At 30.2% G+C, this 23,242-nt stretch overlaps 2 protein-coding genes across 5 annotated transcripts in view; both read right to left on the reverse strand.

Moving 5' to 3' along the window:
* The window catches only part of LOC140442784 (uncharacterized), a 39,871-nt gene that overhangs the window by 13,351 nt on the left and 3,278 nt on the right, over positions 1–23,242 (reverse strand). The gene's annotated exons all lie outside the window — the stretch shown is intronic.
* Positions 1,928–14,273, reverse strand: LOC140443731 (uncharacterized). Of its 4 annotated transcripts, XM_072535124.1 has the most exons (3): positions 14,214–14,273; positions 13,796–14,089; positions 10,291–13,105 (listed from the first exon to the last, which is right to left on the reverse strand). In XM_072535124.1, the coding sequence occupies exons 2-3, from the start codon at positions 14,028–14,030 to the stop codon at positions 11,703–11,705; spliced, it is 1,638 nt and encodes a 545-aa protein (XP_072391225.1). In that variant the 5' UTR covers positions 14,031–14,089; positions 14,214–14,273; the 3' UTR covers positions 10,291–11,702. The 4 variants fall into 4 exon arrangements, 3 of the variants coding, with proteins under 3 accessions (XP_072391226.1, XP_072391225.1, XP_072391224.1); XM_072535125.1 differs by lacking the exon at positions 10,291–13,105 and adding an exon at positions 1,928–6,274 and having other exon boundaries at positions 13,796–14,262; XR_011951256.1 differs by lacking the exon at positions 10,291–13,105 and adding an exon at positions 8,710–10,282 and having other exon boundaries at positions 13,796–14,262.

Raw genomic sequence — 23,242 nt, forward strand, 5'->3', positions numbered from 1 at the left:
CGTATTGTATCGTCTCAGATCTTTTCTAACTTCCTTTTTAATTTTCTTATTCAAAATTCTTAGTTCATTTTGGTTATGATCCTGATTTTCCCTAAGTTTTCTTCTTTCCTCTAGAAGATGTTTTGTGTTGTGGCTTAATTCTTTGTTATTGTTTTCAGGACGAGGACAAGATTTCTTTTCAGCTTCTTTCAATATTTGAGTAATATTATTGTTCATTTCATTGATGCTGATATTCTCTAAGTCGTGTGTATCCAAACTAGTCTTAATATCTGGGAACAGCCACCTTCCACTTTTCTTTTTGAGGATCATTTTTGTTCTTTCAACTTCAGTGTTAAAAATGGTTCTTGCTCTAATTAGTCTATGGTCGCTCCCTGTTGAAAATTTATTCAATACTGTTACATCCTGAACAATATCTTTCCGATTTGATATTATGAAATCAATCTCATTTTTTGTTCTTTGGTTTGGACTCTTCCATGTCCACTTACGTTGGGGTTTCTTTCCGAAGAATGAGTTCATCACAAAGAGATTTTCCTGATGTAAGAAGTCAAGAAGCCTGTTACCTCTCTCATTTCTCTCACCAAATCCAAAGTTTCCCATAGCAGATTCTGCATCATCTTGTTTGAATCCCAATTTGGCGTTAAAATCTCCAATTATCAATGTGTAATGTGTCTTTGAAGTTTGTATAGCTGCTCTGATATCTTCATAAAATTGATCAACTTCCTCATCCGGGTGGCTCGTAGTTGGTGCGTAAGGCTGTATAATTTTAAGTTTGTATCTTGGGTTTAATTTAAAAATAAGATAAATGACTCTGGTACATATACTTTTTATTGTGATATGTTTGGTACCAATTTTTTATGGATTAAAAAACCCACTCCTTCAATGGATGAATCTTCGTTTCCTCTGAAATGGAACATATTTCCAGACTTAAGTATTATTTGATCTTCTTTTCGACGCCTAACTTCACTTATACCGATTATATCCCATTTTATGTGTTGTAGTTTATTCTCCAGTTCTATCATTGATGCTTCTGTTGATAAAGTTTGTACATTGTAGGCACATATATGCATTGGTCGTTTGTTTTGGTGGCCTGATCTCTTCCGGTGATTCTTAGCACCCTCTGCTCCAACACTGTTCTGACCGCCACCTTGGTCAGGGAAATTGGAACCGCCGGGGACTGAGGGCCGTACACTTGATGTATCCATCATGAGGGGAAATTTGGCCTTGAAACGCCGCGCTGGCCAAGCGTGTTGGCGAGTTTTAGAGTTGTAGTAGAAGGAAATATAGTGACCAGTCTGCCTTCGGAAACCTAATCGCCATTCGGAGTCGGAAGAAACAAGAGTTAGCCAAGAGAGGCTGATAGGAAAGATTAAAGACATTTCACTCAAGACAAGTTGAAAAAGAGTAAAATGTGAAGGCCCTTATGATCCGCCAGGTGCGTTTCATAAGCGTATGAGTATTTATTCACTTTGTATTCCCGCTCATACCTCGGGGTGTTGACTACAGACTGTATGGCTCGTCCAGCATGCCATAGTATGAAGAATAGGGTGCACGCCATTTTTTCAAAGTTGGCACCCCCCTCCATGGCCTGACCTGAATTTTTAATACACTGCTCGAAAATAAATAGGAAAAGTGTGACTTGTGGCAACCTAAAATTTAATTAGATTTTCGGAATATTGAATACTTTCCTAAATTTAGCGTTTTCACAATTATCAATAGTTTCCCAAAATAATTATTACTGTTTGTCCTTCAAAATGTATTATGTTGAATCCATCAGTTTTGATTAATCGAATATTAAATTTTTTGTATTTATTAGAAAATCACACTGTATTCACTGTTACTGGTGAGAAATCTCATAAAACGAAGAGCTAATGAGGAAACTAATTTCTATATAGATGAAAAAATAATATACATTCGAATTATAAATTATATTTTGAGGATTTGAATTTTACAATACCAGTTATAATAAAAATAGGATTATAAAAACACAAGTAGCGAACTATGAATGCAAGTTAGAATAGAATATATATATTTTCACAATCATAATTTATTAATAACAAAATAATGAAATGAAACAAAGTCATATTGCCTAAAGATCCCACTGTAGGATCATTACGTTCATAACGTAGTTAGTCAAACTCATATTTTTATTTACGTACATTTAAAATTGGGAGAATCTATCTATATAAAAGGCTAGGATGACAAGTTACACTGTTTATTCAGTAAGGTAACTACGCCACCTAGGAAAGAAATCTGAACTATGAACATCTACCAAAATTAAATGTAATTAAGTAAAAGCTGTAAAAACGCCGTTCAGATAGAAAAAATACACATTTCGGCATTGGAGCGTGTGATACGTTAAATGAAAGGGCACTACACAGTATCTTCAATGAGATATGATAGGGTACTATGAATAAAAATAGATTTACCATAAGACAAATTTTGATTTTTTGACTTAAAGAAAGCTTCAGGTTCAGTACAAAATAAACAACTGATTGAATCTTAACATGAGACATGGCAAATGAAAGAGGAGGATATAACGAATATATTCAGATAGAAAAAATAAACAAGGCGACTACTAAAAGGGCGCTACGTAGTATCTTCAATATTAATGAACGTATAACGACATACGAGATATAATAGGGTACTATGAATAAAAATAGATTTACCATAAGACAAATTTTGATTTTTTGACTTAAAGAAGGTTTCAGGTTCAGTACAAAATAAACAACTGATTGAATCCTAACATGCGACATGGCAAATGAAAGGGGAGGATATAACGAATATATTCAGATACAAAAAATAAACAAGGCGACTACTAAAAGAGCACTACGCAGTATCTTCAATATTAATGAACGTATAACGACATACGAGATATGATACTATGGATAGGTACTATGAATAAAAATAGATTTACCATAAGACAAATTTTGATTTTTTTGAAATTTTGAAAAATTACTTTATTGTGTTGGGAGGAATCAAAACTGCATTTTCAACATATTTGTAAATCGTCGTAATTCTCATAACCATAGCTTGTCACAGGAGAATAGGACGGTACCTATTCCGCATGATAAAATCATATGATTTTCGGTAATAATACGGGTAACACCAACATACTTTAATATCGCGCTTTATTCTTATGTCAATTCAGCAGCACTCCCTTACCGAGATTCTTTATTTATTTTTTTGTTTGTTGCATTGATATTGAACTTATTATCTAATGTGTGCTATTGTGCCGTATTTTTCTTTTATTATTTATATTTAGTTTATTCTTTTTTTTTTTTTTTCTTTAGTCCTTGTTTTCTTTGCGACCTGTAGTCCTGCTGCGAGGTGTTTATTAATCTCGTCAATTTGATCTTGATTATGTGAAGGATCAGATTCGAACTTATCCGCTAAGACCTCTCGGAATTGCTCTTCATTTGTTCTTAGTTTAAAGGCATCTATCCTCATTGTTTTTCTAAAATCTTTTTTCTCTCTTCTTTCATGTTAATATTTCTTTTTGCTCTAACTATACGATGGTCACTACCCGTTGTTACGTTGTTTATTGTTGTAACGTCTTCAAATATTCCTTTGTTGTTTGAGAGAAAATAGTCTATTTCACACTGCTGCTCCACATTTTGGCGGTATTTATGAACACGGAATTCGTTCTGTAAAGGAACATATTGTTCGTATAGTCGGGGCACAAATTTTGACTTACGAAGAATTTTATACCGTTTTAACTTTAATTGAATCCGTCTTAAAGTCACGTCCTCTCACCCCATTAACTAACGATGTTGAAGATCTCAATGCTTTGACCCCAGGACATTTCCTGACTCTTGAACCCTTGACCTCTTTGTCTGTGCCTGGTTTTTCGGAGGTATCCTTCAATCGTTTGTCCAGATGGCAGTTGTTACAACGCATCCATAGAGATTTTTGGGCTCGATGGCGAAAGGAATATCTGCACAACTTGCAACAAAAGTCCAAATGGTTAGATTCTGCCTTTGTACCTAAAATCGGTGCCTTAGTTGTTTTAAAGGAGGATAATTTGGCTCCGTGTAATTGGCCTCTCGCGCGTCTTGTTGAATTGCATTAGGATAGAGACGGTGTAGCTCGAGTGGCTACCGTGAGCACGATCACCGGAACCTTAAAACGGCCTCTTGTCCGAATCTGTCCCTTGCCGATAGATGAAGATTAGATGGTCAACATTTTTTACTAATTTTGTTTTGTTCGGCTTTTATCAATATAACCGCGACGAAACCACTATTTTAATTTTAATTTTAGTTTAAGTTTTGAATGTTTGTTTAAGATTTATATAGGAATTGTTTGTATTAATAAGTAATGATAGTATTTGGAATTCGTTTTGTTTTTAAAGACCTTATGGCCTTTAAAGGGGGGAGAATGTTTAAATTCAAATATGGCTGTGTGAACTAATCAATACATTTGTCCTCCCTGTATTCCTACGATCCCTATAGTACCGCTCGGGGAATGCATCTCGCTAAACTCACAAGAGCGTAAGTCGTTAAGAGGGACTTATGCAACCCGACAGTGAACCAATGCACTCATATTGAATTCGTTGTTTCGTAAAGTAGTGTAAATCATGGTAATTAGCGGTAAGTTCGCCTAGTTTTACCTGAACCTATAAATTGTTTTTGATTGTTAATTGCAACTATTTAAATTTTGATAATTATTTGCACCTATGAGTGTTCATCCTGCCAGGGCTATCGAAGGAAATATAGTTGGTGTTAATTTAATTACTATTAATTCTCGTAATAATTCATTGTTTGTTTAATTCTAATAGTGACAATAACCAGTCCAGACTTGCCAAGATATCTCCATTGTAAGATTGTTTTAATAATAAAATGGGCAAACGATACAAATATGGTGTCAAACTGTATATTTTGGGTGAATGTTCCGGGATGATTTGACGCATATTAGTTTATAGTGGAGATAGTGACCCCGTAGTTGGAAGACCGAAAAAGTAGTGCTAAATTTGATGAATTCGAAACTAAATGTTGGTTACTCCTTATATATGGATAATTTTTATAATAGTGTTCCATTGTGTAAAGAACTACTTCTGATTAAAACTTATATTACATGAACATTGAGAACAGGAAGAGCGGAAAATCCACACGAAGTTGTTTCTCGAAAATTAAAACAAAATGAACTGGTGTGTGCTTACAATAATAAATATGGGTGTGTAAATGGAAAGATCAGCGAGATATTTTAATGATCTCCTCCGAATTTGGTCATGAAATGATTCCAACAATATCTAAGAAAGGAATTGATAAAGAAAAGCTCCGTTTAGTCGCTGAATATAACAAAAACAAAGGTGGCATTGACTTAGGCGACCAGATGTTAAATTATTATAGTTGCGAACACAAAACTATGAGGTGGTACAAAAAAATAGGCATACATATTTTTCAAATTATGCTAATCAACTCATACTATTTCTATAATAATTCTAATACAAAAATGTCATTGTGACTTTCGATTTTCGGTGATTCATAGTCTTTTGGGACCAAACCCAAAAATCTCTCAAGTCAAGAAAAATTAGACCAAGGCATTTCATTTACCACCTCATTCCCCTAAATCAACCAATGGTATTACAAAACGACGACGGTGTAAATATTGCTAGCAAACTAAAGAAGAAAGAAATGACTCATTGTTTTATTTTGCGGTGCCCTGAACATCCGGGATTGTGCTTAGAAAATTGTTTTAGACGTTTTCATGAAGAAATGGAAAATTAGATAATTGTTTATTTTCTTGATGTTGTTGCCATTTAACAATTACGTATGTTAGTTATCTAGGATCACAATTACATTTTTTCTCAATCAGATTATTATTTCTTCTTTTAAGTTCAACTGTCACATTTTCTGCCCCGTGGTCATCAACGCGACTCACGCGGTGAGTTTTTTGTGACCAAATTAATTTTTTTGTACCCATATTTATTATAAATGACTTTTTAAAGTGTACCTTAAAAATAAATTAGTTTACACGAATACATCTCAGTGGCCCACTGTTTTTCCTTAAAAAAAGGGACAGAGCTGAACGTGTTAAAACAAATTTCACACTTGTAAGGTTTTTCTCCAGTGTGCACTCTCAAATGTGTTTTCAGATAACCTGCCTGAGAACTGCTTAAAACAAATTTCGCATTTGTAAGGTCTTTGTCCAGTGGCAACTTTTACATTTTTATGTAATGTTTTTCCTTTAGGGTATTGACATATATAATTTCCTTTGGAAGATGAATCTTCAACTGCGGTCTCCATAATTTCCATTTTGTGTTCTTCTTGTAAATAACCTAAAATACAAACCAACTAAAATATCAGTATCAGGGAAAATGAATTGAATAATCAACTTAAAGCATAATAAAATTTAAGATAATAGAAGTAGTAAATGAATAAATATGTTTTAGAAACCTGTAGTTCTGTCTTCTATATGTGTAATAGTCAGTCCTATTGTCTTTTAATGTGTACCTTAACACATTCAATATTAAGCGTAAATATCGTAGTGCACATAGATAAATTACACCCATCGAGTTAGAATCTATGGAGAAGGTATGAGCATATTAACGTGTGTATTAAAAACGGCGTAGGTAGGCGTGGCTAACTGTGATATCAATATGGCGGTGGGATCATGGCCGGACTCAATAATATTAAAACTACTATAAAAATATGACTAGTTATTCAGAAGATTTAATCATAATCTACAAAGTGCAATACATTTTTAATAAACTATGATGTATTTATCCCGCGGTAAACACTAAAAACACGATATATTATACATAAAGATAAATTAATACAGTCAAATACTATTAATTTAATCTCTGAAGTACGGGCCATTACTTTGTTTACATATTTGTATACTAACCTGTAGAACGTTATTCCTGAAGATTTTTTATTAACATTGCTTCTGCCACTGCAACTACGTTGAGAACAAGAAACCATTATTATGCACTATCACAATATATTATTACAGTTTCTATAAAAGTATTATAAAACTAAAAATATTCGAAAAACGACAAACGTAAACAAACATATACGATCTGTCAAAAGTGTCAAAACAATATGGCCGAAGCGAGGTCGTTTTTAGGCACGTGATGCCCTCTCCATAGATTCTAACTCGATGATTACACCTAAGGGAGTGTGCTGTTAGGTTAGGGCAGTGGCGCACCCAGTGGGGTTAAACCCCCCACCCAGGAAACTATTCCGACACTGTTATAGTTGAGCCGCTGAAAAGATGGAATGATCACGTGAATGGCACGCACTCTTAAATATTCCTCTCTCTATAATATCACTTTTCCCACGTTTACACCGCTCAAGAAAAACGAACTAACACTCTCGCTATAATATATTTATACCGTTTATTACAGGTTATTGATTTACATTAAATTTAAACATTTTATTGGTTTTTCCGTGTAGATTAAAATTCTTTATTTCAATTTTTATAGGGTGGACAAATAAAAAAGTTTATATAAATATGTCAAAAGTAAACTTTAAATAAAATTAAGAGATAAATTCGCTTTATAAATTTAATGGAATGCGATTCGTTTGAATAGAATAGAATGTCTTTATTCACAAGAATCGATTGACAAAGACGTATATGATTTAAATGATTGAAAAACGCGTTTTCGTTTAGATGAATATTATAGTAAAATTTAAATTTTAGTAAAGAAATTAATAATTGTAAAAGTAAATGTCAAGAATTTTACAATAATTATAATTAATACATAATATATACATATATTATATACATATAATATATATATATATATATATATATATATATATATATATATAATATATATATATAACATATATATATATATATATATATATATATATATATATATATATATATACATATATACATATGTAATATAAATAAAATAATATCAGGAATATTACAATAATTTTAATAATAAATAATATTACCTATTTTAATATTTTTCCTGGAATGATAACTTTTGTAACAATCCCGTATACAGATGGGCACTTTGCATTCTTGATATCCAGTTACTACAGCTGTGAGCTTTTGTTTCTAAGTTGTGTATTTGCTCATACATGGCAATCAGACATTTCACTGCATTGTCTTCCAGGTTGTTCTGTTGTAAGAACTCCAACATGTGAAAAAATAATTTTTTGTTTTACTTGATGGGTCTTCTGATTCATTCAACATCAGATATTTGTACGTCTGCTTTATCTACCATTCGTATATTTTGCGTATAATTCATGACAGAATCAGGTTTTATCACGGTTCTCGGCGATTATTATTTGTTGATGTAAGTTTGTCATCGTCAATTGTTGTCAGCGTATAAAAATCACGTGTATCTTTCCACCTCATTGCTAAAATATTTTTTGATCTTTTGATCTTTTTCTTGGAGGTGAAAGAGTGTTTATATCCATATTTGATAAACGTAACACACAATTAATAAAATTGTAAATAAACCTAACTCACACAATAATTAATATACGTACGCGTGAACTCTACAAACAATTTTTAGCACTGCCAACAAAATTCACCAGCCAGCGGAAGTGAAACACAAATCATGATACATAAAACATTTAAGTTATAGTATCATGACACAAATAATGACGGTGTAAACAGTTTCTCAGGTCTAGTTTTAACCGCCTGTCGATGCTTTCATTGAGTGATCACGCGACCTTGGATTTCCATGTTTTTCCAATATGTAATTTCTCAGTAGTATTTAGGTAGTATTAAATAAAACTAAGGAACAAAGGAGAAGTGTTTTAATTCACAAAGAGACAATCATAACAATAAAAGGAAAATATGTTGAGTATATAGTTTATTCGCGATAGCCAATTCCGACAAGGGGCGCTCAAGATTTCAAAGATGGACGATCACTTCGGGAAAACATCATTTTGTCATTTGATCTCTGTTATAAAACGTTTAATATAAATCATTTACACGTGTGTTTTGCCAAAGTAAAAGTTGGAGTACGTTCTTCAAAGTTTATTTGTTTGTAATTCGATTTTATACATACGATAATTAACTCCCAAACCTGAATAAAAATAAAATTAAATGTTTGTTTTTTACAGTATGTCTGAAACACGGAAAGTAAAATTTATATTATCTCAATTATTTTTGTGGTTGCAAGGTCGGCAGAGATCTTTAGTTGAGGGTGAGGCAGTTTTTGAAGCTGGCCACGTTATATTTTGTAAATTACGCCTTACGTTTTCTACTAATAACTTGAGACCTTTGGGGCAATTTAGCTGATGGAACAGCATTTTTCCTTAGTCTTCTCAATTTAGTTTCAGATGTTACTATAAAGTAAATTAAATAAAAATATATTAAAATATAAATAATATTTTAATCAACACTTACTTGGAAAGTAATCGTTCTCAGTAAAGCGTAAACTGCACACTGTCATGTACTTGGTTATAGGTTTGCCAATACGCAAAATGCATTGCCACACTTTTCTCATATTCTCGTCCAGCAGAAACTTATGTATGGATTTTTTTGTGAATTATAATAGGATGAACACTACAATAGTTTTTTGAAGTCGGTCATTGTTAATTACAATATAAACCGATCGCTAATATGTATACAAATTAATGACAATTTCAAGGTTTTCCCGAAGTGAATGTTTTTGAAATCTAGCACCAGGCGTCGCCCACTTTGCGGTTCCACATGCATCTATCATTATTTGACATTATACAATGATTACAAAATAGCCTCCGACATGACTCCGCTTCTTAGAGTGAAAGTTCTGAAATCCATCTGCCACAAACACCCAGAAAAGTTAATTTTGATTTATATAATACTACTCCAACATGCAAATGTTTTCTTCTTTAGGTTTCGAATCATAGGCTAAGTCAAATTATTTAAAAGAAATTTTTTCAGTGTCTAATCTCCGATATTAAATACTTGCTAAGCTAATTAAAACAAACGGCACATTTGTGGATTAAAACAAACGGCACATTTGTTTTTCTTAACTGTGCACGTTCAGATGTATTTTCAAAATATTTTTTGCGAGAAAACAGCTTAAAACAAATTTCACACTTGTAACATTTTTCTGCAGTGTTCACTCTCAAATGTGTTTTCAAATAATTTCCTACGAAAATTTCTTAATTTCATGCTTATAAGATTTTTCTCCAGTGTGAACTCTCAAGGGCAATAAGAAGGTAAAATCTACACTCGGCTGGATATTTATTTGGGTCTGAGCACTTGAAAGTACATATCTAGAAACCTCTTTAGAAACATTTTTATCTCCCTAGGTGGTCCCTATCGCAAAAATTGTGTTTTTTTGAAAAAAAAAATTCCTGAATGATCCATTGCTTCAAAAAATCTGAAAAAATTCACGAATATATATTTAAATGCCCAAAAACTCTGTTTTTTTTTCATATTTTTTTGATCAAAATTGAACTCAGGAAAAATATTTGAATTCTTCAAAAAAATTTAGGTTATGTAGGTAATTTTTGGCAAACTTCTATTTTTAATTTTACTCTGGAAAAAAATTTGAAAACCTCATGGTTTTCACACATAAACTCAACTTTATATCAATAAGTAACGTATTATCAAAGAATAAGACGCTTATGCTTAAAATGTGACAAACCCTCTACATAACCTCATTTAAATGTGACAAATAACAATGTTTGTTTCTCTCTCACATTTACTTCAGTGGTAATTATCATTTATATATTTTTATGCCCAAAAAAACTCTGATTTTTTGGATCAAAATTGAGCTCAGGAAAAATATTTGAATTTTTCAAAGATTTTTAGGTCATGAGAGTAATAATTATTTTGAGTGTTTTTTTTTTTCGGTTCTTTTAAATAACGTGGTTAGATATACCGTTTTCTATTCGTTACATTCTTAAAAATTAGAAAAAAAAACCATTTTTTGGTATTTTCCTCATGTTTAATGATTTTGAATATTTTTTACCATTTTGTAATTTTATAATATATTATTATTAATAGAAATTAAAAAACGGTCAAATATGAAATTAAATATAATTATTTTATTAATTTAATCCACAAATGATAACCACGACACATTTAAATAAGGTTATGTGCTTAAAATATATAAAAAAAATCACCGAAAAATGCCATTTTTTCGAATTCAGAGTATGTTGTGTTGAAATGGCCAATATAACCCATTATATTAACTGGGGTTATTAGAAAAAACTGAAAAAATAGATGAAAAGTCGTTCTTCTTTCACATGCAGTTTGCCAAAAAGTACATACATAACTTAAAAATTTTTGGAAACATTCCAATATTTTTCCCAGCTCAATTTTAATCCAAAAAACTGAAAAAAAGTATTTTGGGGCATGAAAATATTTAAATAATAATCACCACTCGAATAAAGGGGGGAGAGAAACAAAAATCGTTATTTGTCACATTTAAAAGAGGTTATATGTTTAAAACATGGGAAAAATATCAAAAAATATAAATAACAGAAACAAATACATGAAGAATAATTATTTAGAATTTTGACAAAAATTACCTAAATAACCTAAAAAATTTTTGAAATAAAATATTTTTTCTAAGCTAAATTTTGAACCAAAAAGTCTAAAAACATCAGAGGGTTTTTAGTCATTAAAATATATATTCGTGAATTTTTTTCAATTCTTTGGAGTAAAAGATAGATCAGGAAACATTTTTTTCTTTCTAAAAAACACATTTTTTGCGATAGGAGACCCAGGGGCCACCTAGTGAGCTACAAGTTTGGCTTAAGGGGTTTCTCAATATGTACTTTCAAATGCTGAGCTCAAACTTTGTCTCCTGAGTGCCTCCTCAAATGTGTTTTCAAATTACTTGCTTGACGAAATTGCTTAAAACAAATTTCACACTTGTAAGATTTTTCTCCAGTGTGTACTCTCAAATGTGTTTTCAAAGAACCTGCCTGAGAAAACTGCTTAAAACAAATTTCACACTTGTAAGATTTTTCTCCAGTGTGCACTCTCAAATGCGTTTTCAAAGAACCTGCCTGAGAAAACTGCTTAAAACAAATTTCACACTTGTAAGATTTTTCTCCAGTGTGCACTCTCAAATGTGTTTTCAAAGAACCTGCCTGAGAAAATTTCTTAAAACAAATTTCACACTTATAAGATTTCTCCTCAGCATGTACTCTCAAATGTGTTTTTAGATTACTTGCTTGACTAAATTGCTTAAAACAAATTTCACACTTATAACATTTTTCTCCAGTGTGCACTCTCAAATGTGTTTTCAAAGAACCTGCCTGAGAAAATTGCTTAAAACAAATTTCACACTTGTAAGATTTTTCTCCAGTGTGCACTCTCAAATGTGTTTTCCAATAACGTACCTGAGAAAACTGCTTAAAACAAATTTCACACTTATAACATTTTTCTCCAGCATGCACTTTCAAATGTGTTTTCAAAGAACCTGCCTGAGAAAACTGTTTTAAACAAATTTCACACTTGTAACATTTTTCTCCAGTGTGCACTCTTAAATGTATTTTCAAATAACATAACTGAGAAAACTGCTTAAAACAAATTTCACACTTATAACATTTTTCTCCAGTGTGCACTCTCAAATGTTTTTTCAAATTACTTGCCTGACTAAACTGCTTTAAACAAATTTCACACTTGTAACATTTTTCTCCAGTGTGCACTCTCAAATGTATTTTCAAATAACATGACTGAGAAAACTGCTTAAAACAGATTTCACACTTATAACATTTTTCTCCAGTGTGCACTCTTAAATGTTTTTTCAAATTACTTGCTTGACTAAATTGCTTAAAACAAATTTCACATTTATAACATTTTTCTCCAGTGTGCACTCTCAAATGTGTTTTCAAATAATCTGCCGCAGAAAACTGCTTTAAACAAATTTCACATTTGTAAGATTTTTCTCCAGTGTGCACTCTCAAATGCATTTTCAAGTGACCTACTTGACTAAATTGATTAAAACAAATTTCACACTGGTAAGATTTTTCTCCAGTGTGCACTCTAAAATGTCTTTTTAAATAACTTTTATAAGAAAACTGTTTAAAACAAATTTCGCATTTGTAACGTCTTTGTCCAGTTGCAACATTCATATTTCTATTTAATTTTTTTTCTTCAGAGTGATGACTTGTATAATTTCCTTTGTAAGATGAATCATCAATTAGGGTCTCCATAATTTCCATTTTGGGTTCGTCTTGTAGATAACCTAAAATACCAATCAACTATAAATGCTTGGTAAATATCACGGTACAGCTTTAACATTAGTTGTTTGTGAATGATGTGTATCCTAGTCATCAAATTGCATAAACCATAAAATCGATTGGAAATGTCATCGTACCACTCATGTATGTTTGTTTCAAAGATCTCACAGGTATAAAAAAATAGAATCCCTTCTTTCTACTGTATCTAATTAAAAAGAAACAAATTTACCAAACAGGCAGCAGACCTTTGATATTGTACGACCTAAGATTTATGAAGGCCATTCTATGTAATTCCATAATTTTATTGAGCTCAGAATATCTTCATTAAGCATAAATAAATCGGTATACATCAAATGCAAAGATAATTTTAAGTTAAATCGGAATTTTTCATAAAAATTGGTATATGTGTACCCGGGTAAGCCAATAGTGTAAATTTATTTTGTTGGTAACATAAAGGGTTAAAGATATGTTGAAAGTGGGACAATGCTATAACTACTGTAGTCTAAGTTTGGCACAAATACTATAAGTCTCATTTGTCTTTTTCTGTGGTTCCTATTTATTTTGTTAATAAAATATCATTTAACTTAATTTGTTAGTGTGTCTCATAGGGCTTTAAATTTTATTTAAGATCAAAATTAGTTATTCCAATTTATACTTCTAAACATTAATATGGGCGGAAATATATTGTTACTAACCTTTTTCAGTTTTTTGGTATTCTTCAAATTGGTTAATTTTATTTCCATGTTGTTCTATTTCATCATTTATGGGAAATTTCTGTAAGTCTAAAGAATCATATTTGTCAAGTGTACTTTGCCTATTGGATTCTTTCTGAATTTCACATTTAAAGCCATCCAAAAGAGCTTCTTCCGATTCGTTATACTCGATTTCTACTTTACACGTTTCCTCGCTAATTTCTTGTTTTACTTCCATTTGATTACATTTGATTTTATGTATCCCAATAATAATTTTACATCCAAAAGGCGAAATCACTATAAAAATTCGGGTAATGAAAATGATTAGTTTACAGTTTACATTACGGGATAAGGCAATGAAAATGAACACAAACAGAGCAACAATCAGAATATTATACCAAAGATAATTAATTAGTCCTACCAAAGTCCTACTTTGAATTTTATTATGGCAAAAGTATAGAGAAAGTGCCGATGAAGTTAGCTACAAATGAGAGACAGATTTGTATTTGGCAGTGTTGTCATATCACAAATAAATCACGAAAGAGCATGCGATATAATATTAATTAATGTTACTAAACTAAACATTCTTTTTAAGTTTTTAAAAGAAGTTTAATTAATTTAAATTTAGTTTATTATAATTTAAATTAACTTTAATTTTTTATTCAGGTACCATTTCATCCCAAACTTCTAAGAAAATAGTCATAAAATTGAAATCTGCTGAATCTCTGGCAACTAGTGTTTTCAAAGTTTTGACAGTATTGCCAAGTTTATTTGCTAATCTATCAAAGGCAAATTATAAATTTTTGAAGTTATACTTCTATACGCACGGTCGGCGTTGGAAATTTGCTGAGAGTGACTATGGAGAGTGAATCTGTGAAACCATTATAGTTCGTCCCAAACCCTTCTTTCAGTGGGTCATAGTTGATCGAATTCTCTCTAACACATTAAGCTAGAAGTGACAGAAAAAAACGTGAGTCTGTGATTATTTTACATAGAACTTAGAAAATTATTTATCGTAAAGCTAATTCTACTTACGGGTGTATAATTGGTTGGAGTTTAGAATACGCTAAAAAGATATCCAATCGATGATGCGCATAAATATAATTTGACGCAGAAGGTCTCGATCTTGACAGTACTTTCACAACGTCAACTGATAAAATAATTGTCATTCCAGGTTAGTATTATCAGACATTTTACAGTGAAAATTTAATTTTGTATTTATTGTCATAAAAATATTTTAAATATGCCGAGATATATCGAGAAAGAACAAAGTCTAATATTAAAATTATTAAATTATTTTCAATTAGAAAAAGAGGGATTACGATCCTGCAACTGTCAAATTTAACTAAAATGACATGCAATAATTCTCGACATTCTTAAAATCCTATATGACGTCAAAATTAGTGACGCACTGAAAGAAGGGTTTGGGACAGACTGTACATATGTAAGATAATGAGTAAGAGAGAGACAGAAGATATATTTTTTCTCTCTTCCTCTCTTGAGAATAAAAATGTTCCTTTTGTATTTAATATTATATATATATATATTATATATAATATTGTATATATATATATATAATATTATACATAATATAATATGTATTAATATTATTATTTATGTGATATGTTTTGTATTATTTAAAATTAAACGTTTATAATAATTTTAGGCCTTTGTATTTCAAAATAATCACTGTTTTACCGAGAATTGTCAATTTTGAAATCCGTTAGTGTCATGTCTAATCATCGAGCAAAAAGACAAAAGAGGGAATCTAATCGTTATGAAAAGGCGACCAAAAAAGTGGCCTCTGATGGCGGACATATCCGGAAATGCGAATGCGCCAAATTTAAATTTTCCGACACTTATTAACAGTAGCTATAAAATAGTTTTCAGAATGTGTCTTAGACGAGAAAATTTTAATTAAATATTAACAATAACAGTCTAAAATGTGAAACAATTGTTAAAAAACTTCAATATAAATAAGATTTTATGTGACAGTTGGGACACATAATAACATAACCCAACTAAATTTGATTTCTTAAACAAGGAAAGACTCTCTTTCCTTTTTTAATTTGGCCTCTCAAGATGGCACTTCCTGTCTAACAATATTTTTGCCCCCACTACCTTTACATTCCCTCTTTTGTCTTTTTGCTCGATGTGTCTAATTGGCAAATCTTTTACGTGTTTGGTTCATAGTGGTTGTGAGTTCGAATCCCAATTATGAATTTCCTTTTTTATTTTTGAAACATTTAAAAACCTCACGTTAATCTTATTAAATATATGTAATATACGCAAAAAAACATAAATTTTAAAATAAAATGAAAATTTACAACATAATCCGAGTTGTTCGTTTTTTATTTTTATCTTCGTAAAGTAAGTTATGTATATTGGCAGTTTTAAATACTTATGAATATTATATTTTAATTTATATTGTATTATTATATTGAATTATGTTGCAGTGTATTTATTGTATTGTAATTTTTATATTAATAACAAAATAAACAATGAATTTTACTGCAGAGTATGTGTAAATTTTTTTTTGCATTCAACTCCTTTTATACATATATAAAAATAAAAATATATATTTTCATTAAAATATTGATACAATCCTTCATTTACTATACTCCTATTACAGGTCAAATGTTTATATACAGCAAACGATGCACCATATACCTATATAACTAATTATTTTTCTCTTGCTGCTCTCTCTTACCTATAGCATTACATATGTAATGATTGTGCAGATTGACTCCTATATAAATTTTTAACGGCGAACGCGTGTATAGAAGTATAACTTCTACCGGCAGTCCCACTGGACTGCCACACCCGTTTTTTTTTCTAATAATTAACTGCAACTAATATCAAAAGAAACAAATATTCATTCGTTCGTGTTTTATATAAATTTAAAAAAATATTTAAAAATACCCGATTTCATAAAATAATATAATGAAAATGTACTATTTCAAAGCATATTTGAGGCATAAAACATATAAAAATTAATGGGAAAATCCCAATAGTTGGCTGTATACCATCGTTTAAAAAAACATACAGAAGTTAAAACACTTCACCATTGTATTTAGGTATATAAAAACATATAGTTAAAACTTTTACAAGTGTCGTCAAAATTTATACAGTAGCATAACGTTTTCGATCCAATCAGATCATCTTCAGTGCCTTATGTAGTTGAAACTAACAATGAATTTGTGGCTATGATATCCATATATGGGTTTACATCTTTCCAAAATTAAATTATATTGTGACTCTAGGTTGATGTCATTGGTTAAATTTTAATACTTAAGGTGCTACATGTCTCCCTGCTCGGTTTTTAACACGTGGGTCTTGTCAGTTAAAACGACACAGACCAACTTTTTATATACCTAAATACAATGGTGAAGTGTTTTAACTTCTGTATGTTTTTTTCAGAGATATGTAAGAGAGATATGTCTCTCTTACATATCTCTGGTTTTTTTTATAAAACATATACATAATAAGGACACGGCAATACCACAAACAGAAATTTGACGAATCATTTGTAGCTAATTTCATTGGCACTTTCTCTATACTTTTGCCCGATAGGCAAAGTTTTCCACTGGTTCCATCAGTCAATGCAAATAAATATGATAAATGTTCTTTAAAAGTTAATATTATTAGATGAGTAAGGATGCTGTTAAATTACAAGGTAATCAAACTGCACAGAGGTTTATTCAAAATACCTACCATTTTTTTAAATTATTTGCGTTTGCGGAATGAAACCCTGTTGAGGTAGGTTGATCATCAAAATAATTTGTCATATGATTTTGTCGTAAGCATTAAATGCATTAAGCACTGTTATGCGGCTCGTCATAGGTTGTCACAGGAGAATAGAACGGTACCAAAACGGTACCATCGGACGGTAGCTATCATATGATTTTCGAAGTCGACTTTACACTACATGATTTTATCATATGACAATATCATATGAGATTATGATTCCTCGTTTCTATGATGTTTTAAAAAATCGTGTTTACACTGAATGATACGTTATGACGTGAGTGTTATGATGTGAGTGACAATAACGTTTTATCATATGGTTTTATTGATTTTTGTTTATGGTCATAGAGATATTAAACACAGTATAGGTAGCAACTATTAGACTTTTAAACTATTATAATGGAAAATAAATCTTTGCTTGTATCGGCTTCCCGACTTTTAATAGTAATACGCCGGCAACAACTGCGTAGTGCTAATAGTAAGAAGAAAAGATCAGACGCCTTTGGGCTCGCAGGTGGCTCTTACGAAGAAATAGTGGACGGGGTATATCAAATTTAGTGTTGGTATTATATCAAATTAAAAATAATTAATAAAAAAACTAAACTAAAATTATGATTAAGAAACTATAAAACACTAAACTAAGAATAAAATAAACTAAATAAATAATAAAAGAAAAATACGACATAATAGAACAGATTAGACGACAGGCTCAATATCAATGCAACAAACTAAAAATTAATTAATAAATAAAGGATGTTGTCTCTTGGTAAGGGAATGTCGCTGAATTGACATAAGAATAAGGCGCGATTTTTAAATATGTTGGTATTACCGGTATTATTACCGGAAATTATATGATTTTATGCGGAATAGGTACTAACCCATTTTCCTGTTACAACATATGACGAGCCGCATGACAGTGCTTATTATGACAAAATCATATGACAAATCACATGATAAATCATGTAGTGTAAAGTCGACTTAAGTCATAACCTCATGTCACTCATATCATTGAGTGTAAACACGATTTTTTAAAACATCATAGAAACGAGGAATCATAACAAATCTCCTATGATATTGTTATAATGATAAAATCATGTAGTGTAAAGTCGACTTAATACCGGTAACACCAACGTATTTAAATATCGCGCCTTATTCTTATGTCAATTCAGCGACATTCACTTATCGAGAGACAGCATCCTTTATTTATTGAAGTTATACTTCTATACGCGCGGTCGACGTTGGAAATTTGCACGGGAGTGAATCGGTGAAATCGTTATATATGTAAGATATGAGTAAGAGATAGACAGAAGATATTTTTTTCACATTTTCTCTCCCTTTCTCTATCGGGAATAAAAATGTTCCTTTTGTATATATATTTAATATTATATATATATATATATATATATATATATATATATATATATATATATATATATTAATATTATTATTTATGTGATATGTTTTGTATTAATTATGAAATGTTCATAATTATTTTAGGCTTTTGTATTTCAAAATAATAATTACAATAAATCACTGTATGACCGAGAACTGTCAATTTGTAAATACGTTAGTGTTATGTCTAATTGGCAAATTTCTTACGTGTTTGGTTTATACGCTCTGGTATATCTGAGTTCGAATACCAATATGAATTTACTTTTTTAATTTTTGAAATATTTAAAAACTCCACGTTAGTCTTATTAAATGTATGTAATATACGCAAAAATGCTAAATTTTAAAATAAAATGAATCGAAAAAATCATTACATATGTGAGATATAGGTAAGAGAGAGAGACAGAAGATATATTTTCTCTCTCTTTCTCTCTCAAGAATAAAAATGTTCCTTTTGTAAACATATTTGATATTTATTAATATTATTATTTTTTTATTGATATTATTGTCATTGTAAATTAAACATATGCGTAAGTTATGTATATTGTCATTTTTAAATACTTATGAATATTGCATTTTAATTTGTATTGTATTATAATATTGAATTATGTGGCAGTGTATTGTATTGTATTTTTATATTAATAACAAAATTAACAATGAATTTTACTGCAGAGTATGAGTAAAAAAATTTTTTTGCGTTCAACTCCTTTTATACATATATGAAAATAAAAATATATATTTGCATTAAAATATTGATTCAATCCTTCATTTACTTATTATACTCCTATTACAGGTCAAATGCTTATATACAGCAAACGATGCACCATATATCTGTATACCTAATTCTTTTTCCCTTTCTGCTCTCTCTTACCTATAGAATTACATATGTAATGATTGTGCAGATTGACTCTCCTATAAATTTGTAACGACGAATACGTGTATAGAAGTATAACTTCTACCGGCAGTCCCACTGCACTGCCACACCCGTTTTTTTTTTTATTTTTTGTTTGTTGCATTGATATTGAGCATATTGTCTAATTTGTGCTATGGTGTCGTATTTTTCTTTTATTATTTATTTAGCTTATTTTATTCTTAGTTTAGTGTTTTATAGTCATTTTATGCATAATTTTAGTTTAGTTTCTTTATTAATTATTTTTAATTTGGTATAATATCAACACTAAATTTGATATATAGCATTTTTCATATTATAAAAGTGCTTGTACATCACAATTTATATAAAGTGACGTCACTTATATTTAAAATTTCCAGAACGTCAACCTTAGAGTTCAAATTTTCCTAACACAGCTAATAATACGAAACCCATACGGAACTGCTCGATCTTTCATAGGCGTCAACATGGCGTAATAATCAGAAAAATGTAATCATCATTATATTGGAAATTTTAGAATTATATTGATTAAATAACCAAAAACATTTGTTATTATTAATAATATAAATTTTATGAAATAACTCTGTAAGTCTAATATTCCACAAAATAATAATTTTAATTAAATAGATTAGACAATTGTACGCAACTGATACGGGACTACTTCAAATTTTATTGACAGTTCAGCGTGTGGCAAAAGTGCATAAAGTATTGCCGCTTTTTTAGAATAAGAATTTTGTTTATGTTTTGATTTCTTACACAATTTGACCATAATATAATATATAATTATAAACTGTATTTATAAATACATATTAAATTTAGATTAATAGCTTTAAAAACTAATTATTGTTGTGTATTGTGATTGTGTTATGCCAAAACAAATAAATAGTCTGTAGAAAGCTGATAAGCTTTTATATAAGATAGATTATTTTGAACAAGAGATAATGGCAGGACATTTTTACTATTAAAGTCCTAAAAGAGGTAAATTTAAAATTTAAAATATATACTTTTGTATTAAAATGTTTTCTTATGTATTTTAGTGTGTTGCAGTAGTCTTAAAACTAAGTGTATTTACTGTTAATATAATAGTTTGACAAATAGTTGACATTTTCAAAATTCCTCACTTACTAACTATTTTGATGTTTTGGCAACGCTGTGGGGTTCTGATGTCGTAAATTTTGATTGACGTTCAATCATTGTTATATGAAAAATTCTTTATAAAAAAATATATTTTTAAAAAAGTTAGGCTAATTTAGTTTATATCGTTGAGTTGCGCCAAATGTAGGCAACCAACTTAAAGTTTGGTAGCATTTAGCTTGAGTTTCTTGAGAATATATTCAATAAACGTTTAATATTTCATACTTAACTCATAGTTTAATAAAACATTTATGGATTCGATTTAAAATGCAGGGATTTTCTGATAAAAATAAAGCTAAAAAAACAAAACAAATAGTTAAGAAGCTGGTTACTTCTATAATTAAAGAAAAAGAAGATTGTAATATTGAAAATCAACCAGTACAAGAAAAAGAAACCGATAAAGATGACTTAAGTCCATGGTGTACTAAACGTACACCTGCATCGAGAGCGATAAAAGAAGTCGACATGTATTTGTCTGATGATATATTACCCAGAAAAAATTTGAACAGAGATTGGAACTGTCCAGTACATTTTTGAAAAATCCATCGCCATGTATATCCTAACTTAACCACTATATTCATAAACTATTGTAATAATATAGCAACATCTGTTCCTTGTGAACACATGTTCAAAATCTGGTTTAATTTTAAATAAAAGAAGAACACGGTTAACAACAAGTAAAGTGGAAAAACTTATGTTTTTTAAATGTCAAGTTAGACGATTCGCGATTTAATGATAACGTGTAATGTAAATGTAAGTACGATTTACTATTTGTATTGTTTAATTTATGTTTTTGAAATGTAAATTTAGACTATTCGCGATTTAATAATAATGTGTAATGTAAATGTAAGTACTATTTACTATTTGTAGTTTAATTTATTTTTCAAGTTATAATAAATATATCCTTCGTTAGTTTCTTTCACTTCATTACATATACACATAAAAGATAATAGTCAATATGTTTGTTTATGTACTCTCTTATTTGAAACTACTGTTAAACAATCAACTAGTTGAATAATTTAACTAGTTTTTCAACTAGTTACTTGTTTATAAAAAACGGTTCAGTTTCCAATGAACTTCAGATGTTGCCAAAATTATCTTGTTTTATTGGAAATTAGGTTACAATTTCGTCAAATAAAAATGCGAATCTGTAAATTTCTCATGGATTTAAGAAATTTTGTACCAGTATTTGTGTCAATTTGTTTTTAATATCATCATCAGTTTTGAATGGCAATATAACCACGCCAATGATCGCCAATTTTTTTAATCAATTCAATGTTTTAATTAAAATATGTAATAAGGCAACCTCGCCGGTGTTTTTTAGGTATAAGCTGGATCGGAAATAATCGTCTCACTAATGGGCGTCTGAGGAATGTGGAGGGGAGACCAAGGGGAAATATGATTGTTATCTTTGTCTATTTGCTAAAAATATGATTTTATATCTGTGTTAGATATCCTGTTAAATTCTACTATACCGACCATAAACTTTTACCTACACCATATATTATACGTCATACGTACTGGTTTATAAATTTATAAAGAAATATTTAATATTATATAATATTTAGATAAATATATAGAAATATGAATATTTTTTTATTTAATAAGGAATTACATATTGCATAACAAAACCGGTTCGTTGCTCTTTTTCGTACAGGTATCATTATAATAATCAATTAAAAAAAATTGATTGTTAATTGTAGCACTTTAATTTTTTCAATAACTAGACTTTCTTTGTCAATAACAATGACAATGACAAGCGTATTCAAAGCCAAAACATCGAGAGAGAGAGAGAGAGAGAGAGAGAGAGAGAGAGAGAGAGAGAGAGAGAGAGAGAGAGAGAGAGAGAGAGAGAGAGAGAGAGAGAGAGTGAGCGAGAGAGAGGGAGGGAGAGAGTGAGATAGGAAGAGAGTGAGAGAGAGAAAATTCCTCTATACTATAGTAACAAGCGTATTCAAAGCCAAAACATTGAGAGAGAGAGAGAGAGCGAGAGAGAGGGAGGGAGAGAGTGAGAGAGAGAAAATTCCTCTATACTATAGTAACAGTTAGATAATAAAAACTTCTTGATTGCTCTTCGGAATACAAAAATATTGAGGATATTATATCGAGTAGTACTTTCTTACCAGTGTAAATAAATGATTTTTTAATTAATGCAGAAGAGGGAATTGGAAGTGGAATAACATAATTTAGCCGAGTGTTATAAAGGGAATCTGTCCGAATATCCTCTTTGTTTTTTTTTAATTAAGCACGCTAATTCAAGGATATACATGCAAGAAAGTGTCAAGATACCA

Source organism: Diabrotica undecimpunctata, chromosome 6 (genome assembly GCF_040954645.1).
Source record: "Diabrotica undecimpunctata isolate CICGRU chromosome 6, icDiaUnde3, whole genome shotgun sequence".
Lineage (NCBI taxonomy): Eukaryota > Metazoa > Arthropoda > Insecta > Coleoptera > Chrysomelidae > Diabrotica > Diabrotica undecimpunctata.

Bases quoted from the DNA above. Each gene is read 5' to 3' on its own strand.
- LOC140443731 (XM_072535124.1), bottom strand. From the start codon at position 14,030: ATGGAAGTAAAACAAGAAATTAGCGAGGAAACGTGTAAAGTAGAAATC. The intron at 13,106-13,795 runs GTTAGTAACAAT...TTGGTATTTTAG, and splicing joins ATACCAAAAAACTGAAAAAG to GTTATCTACAAGACGAACCC.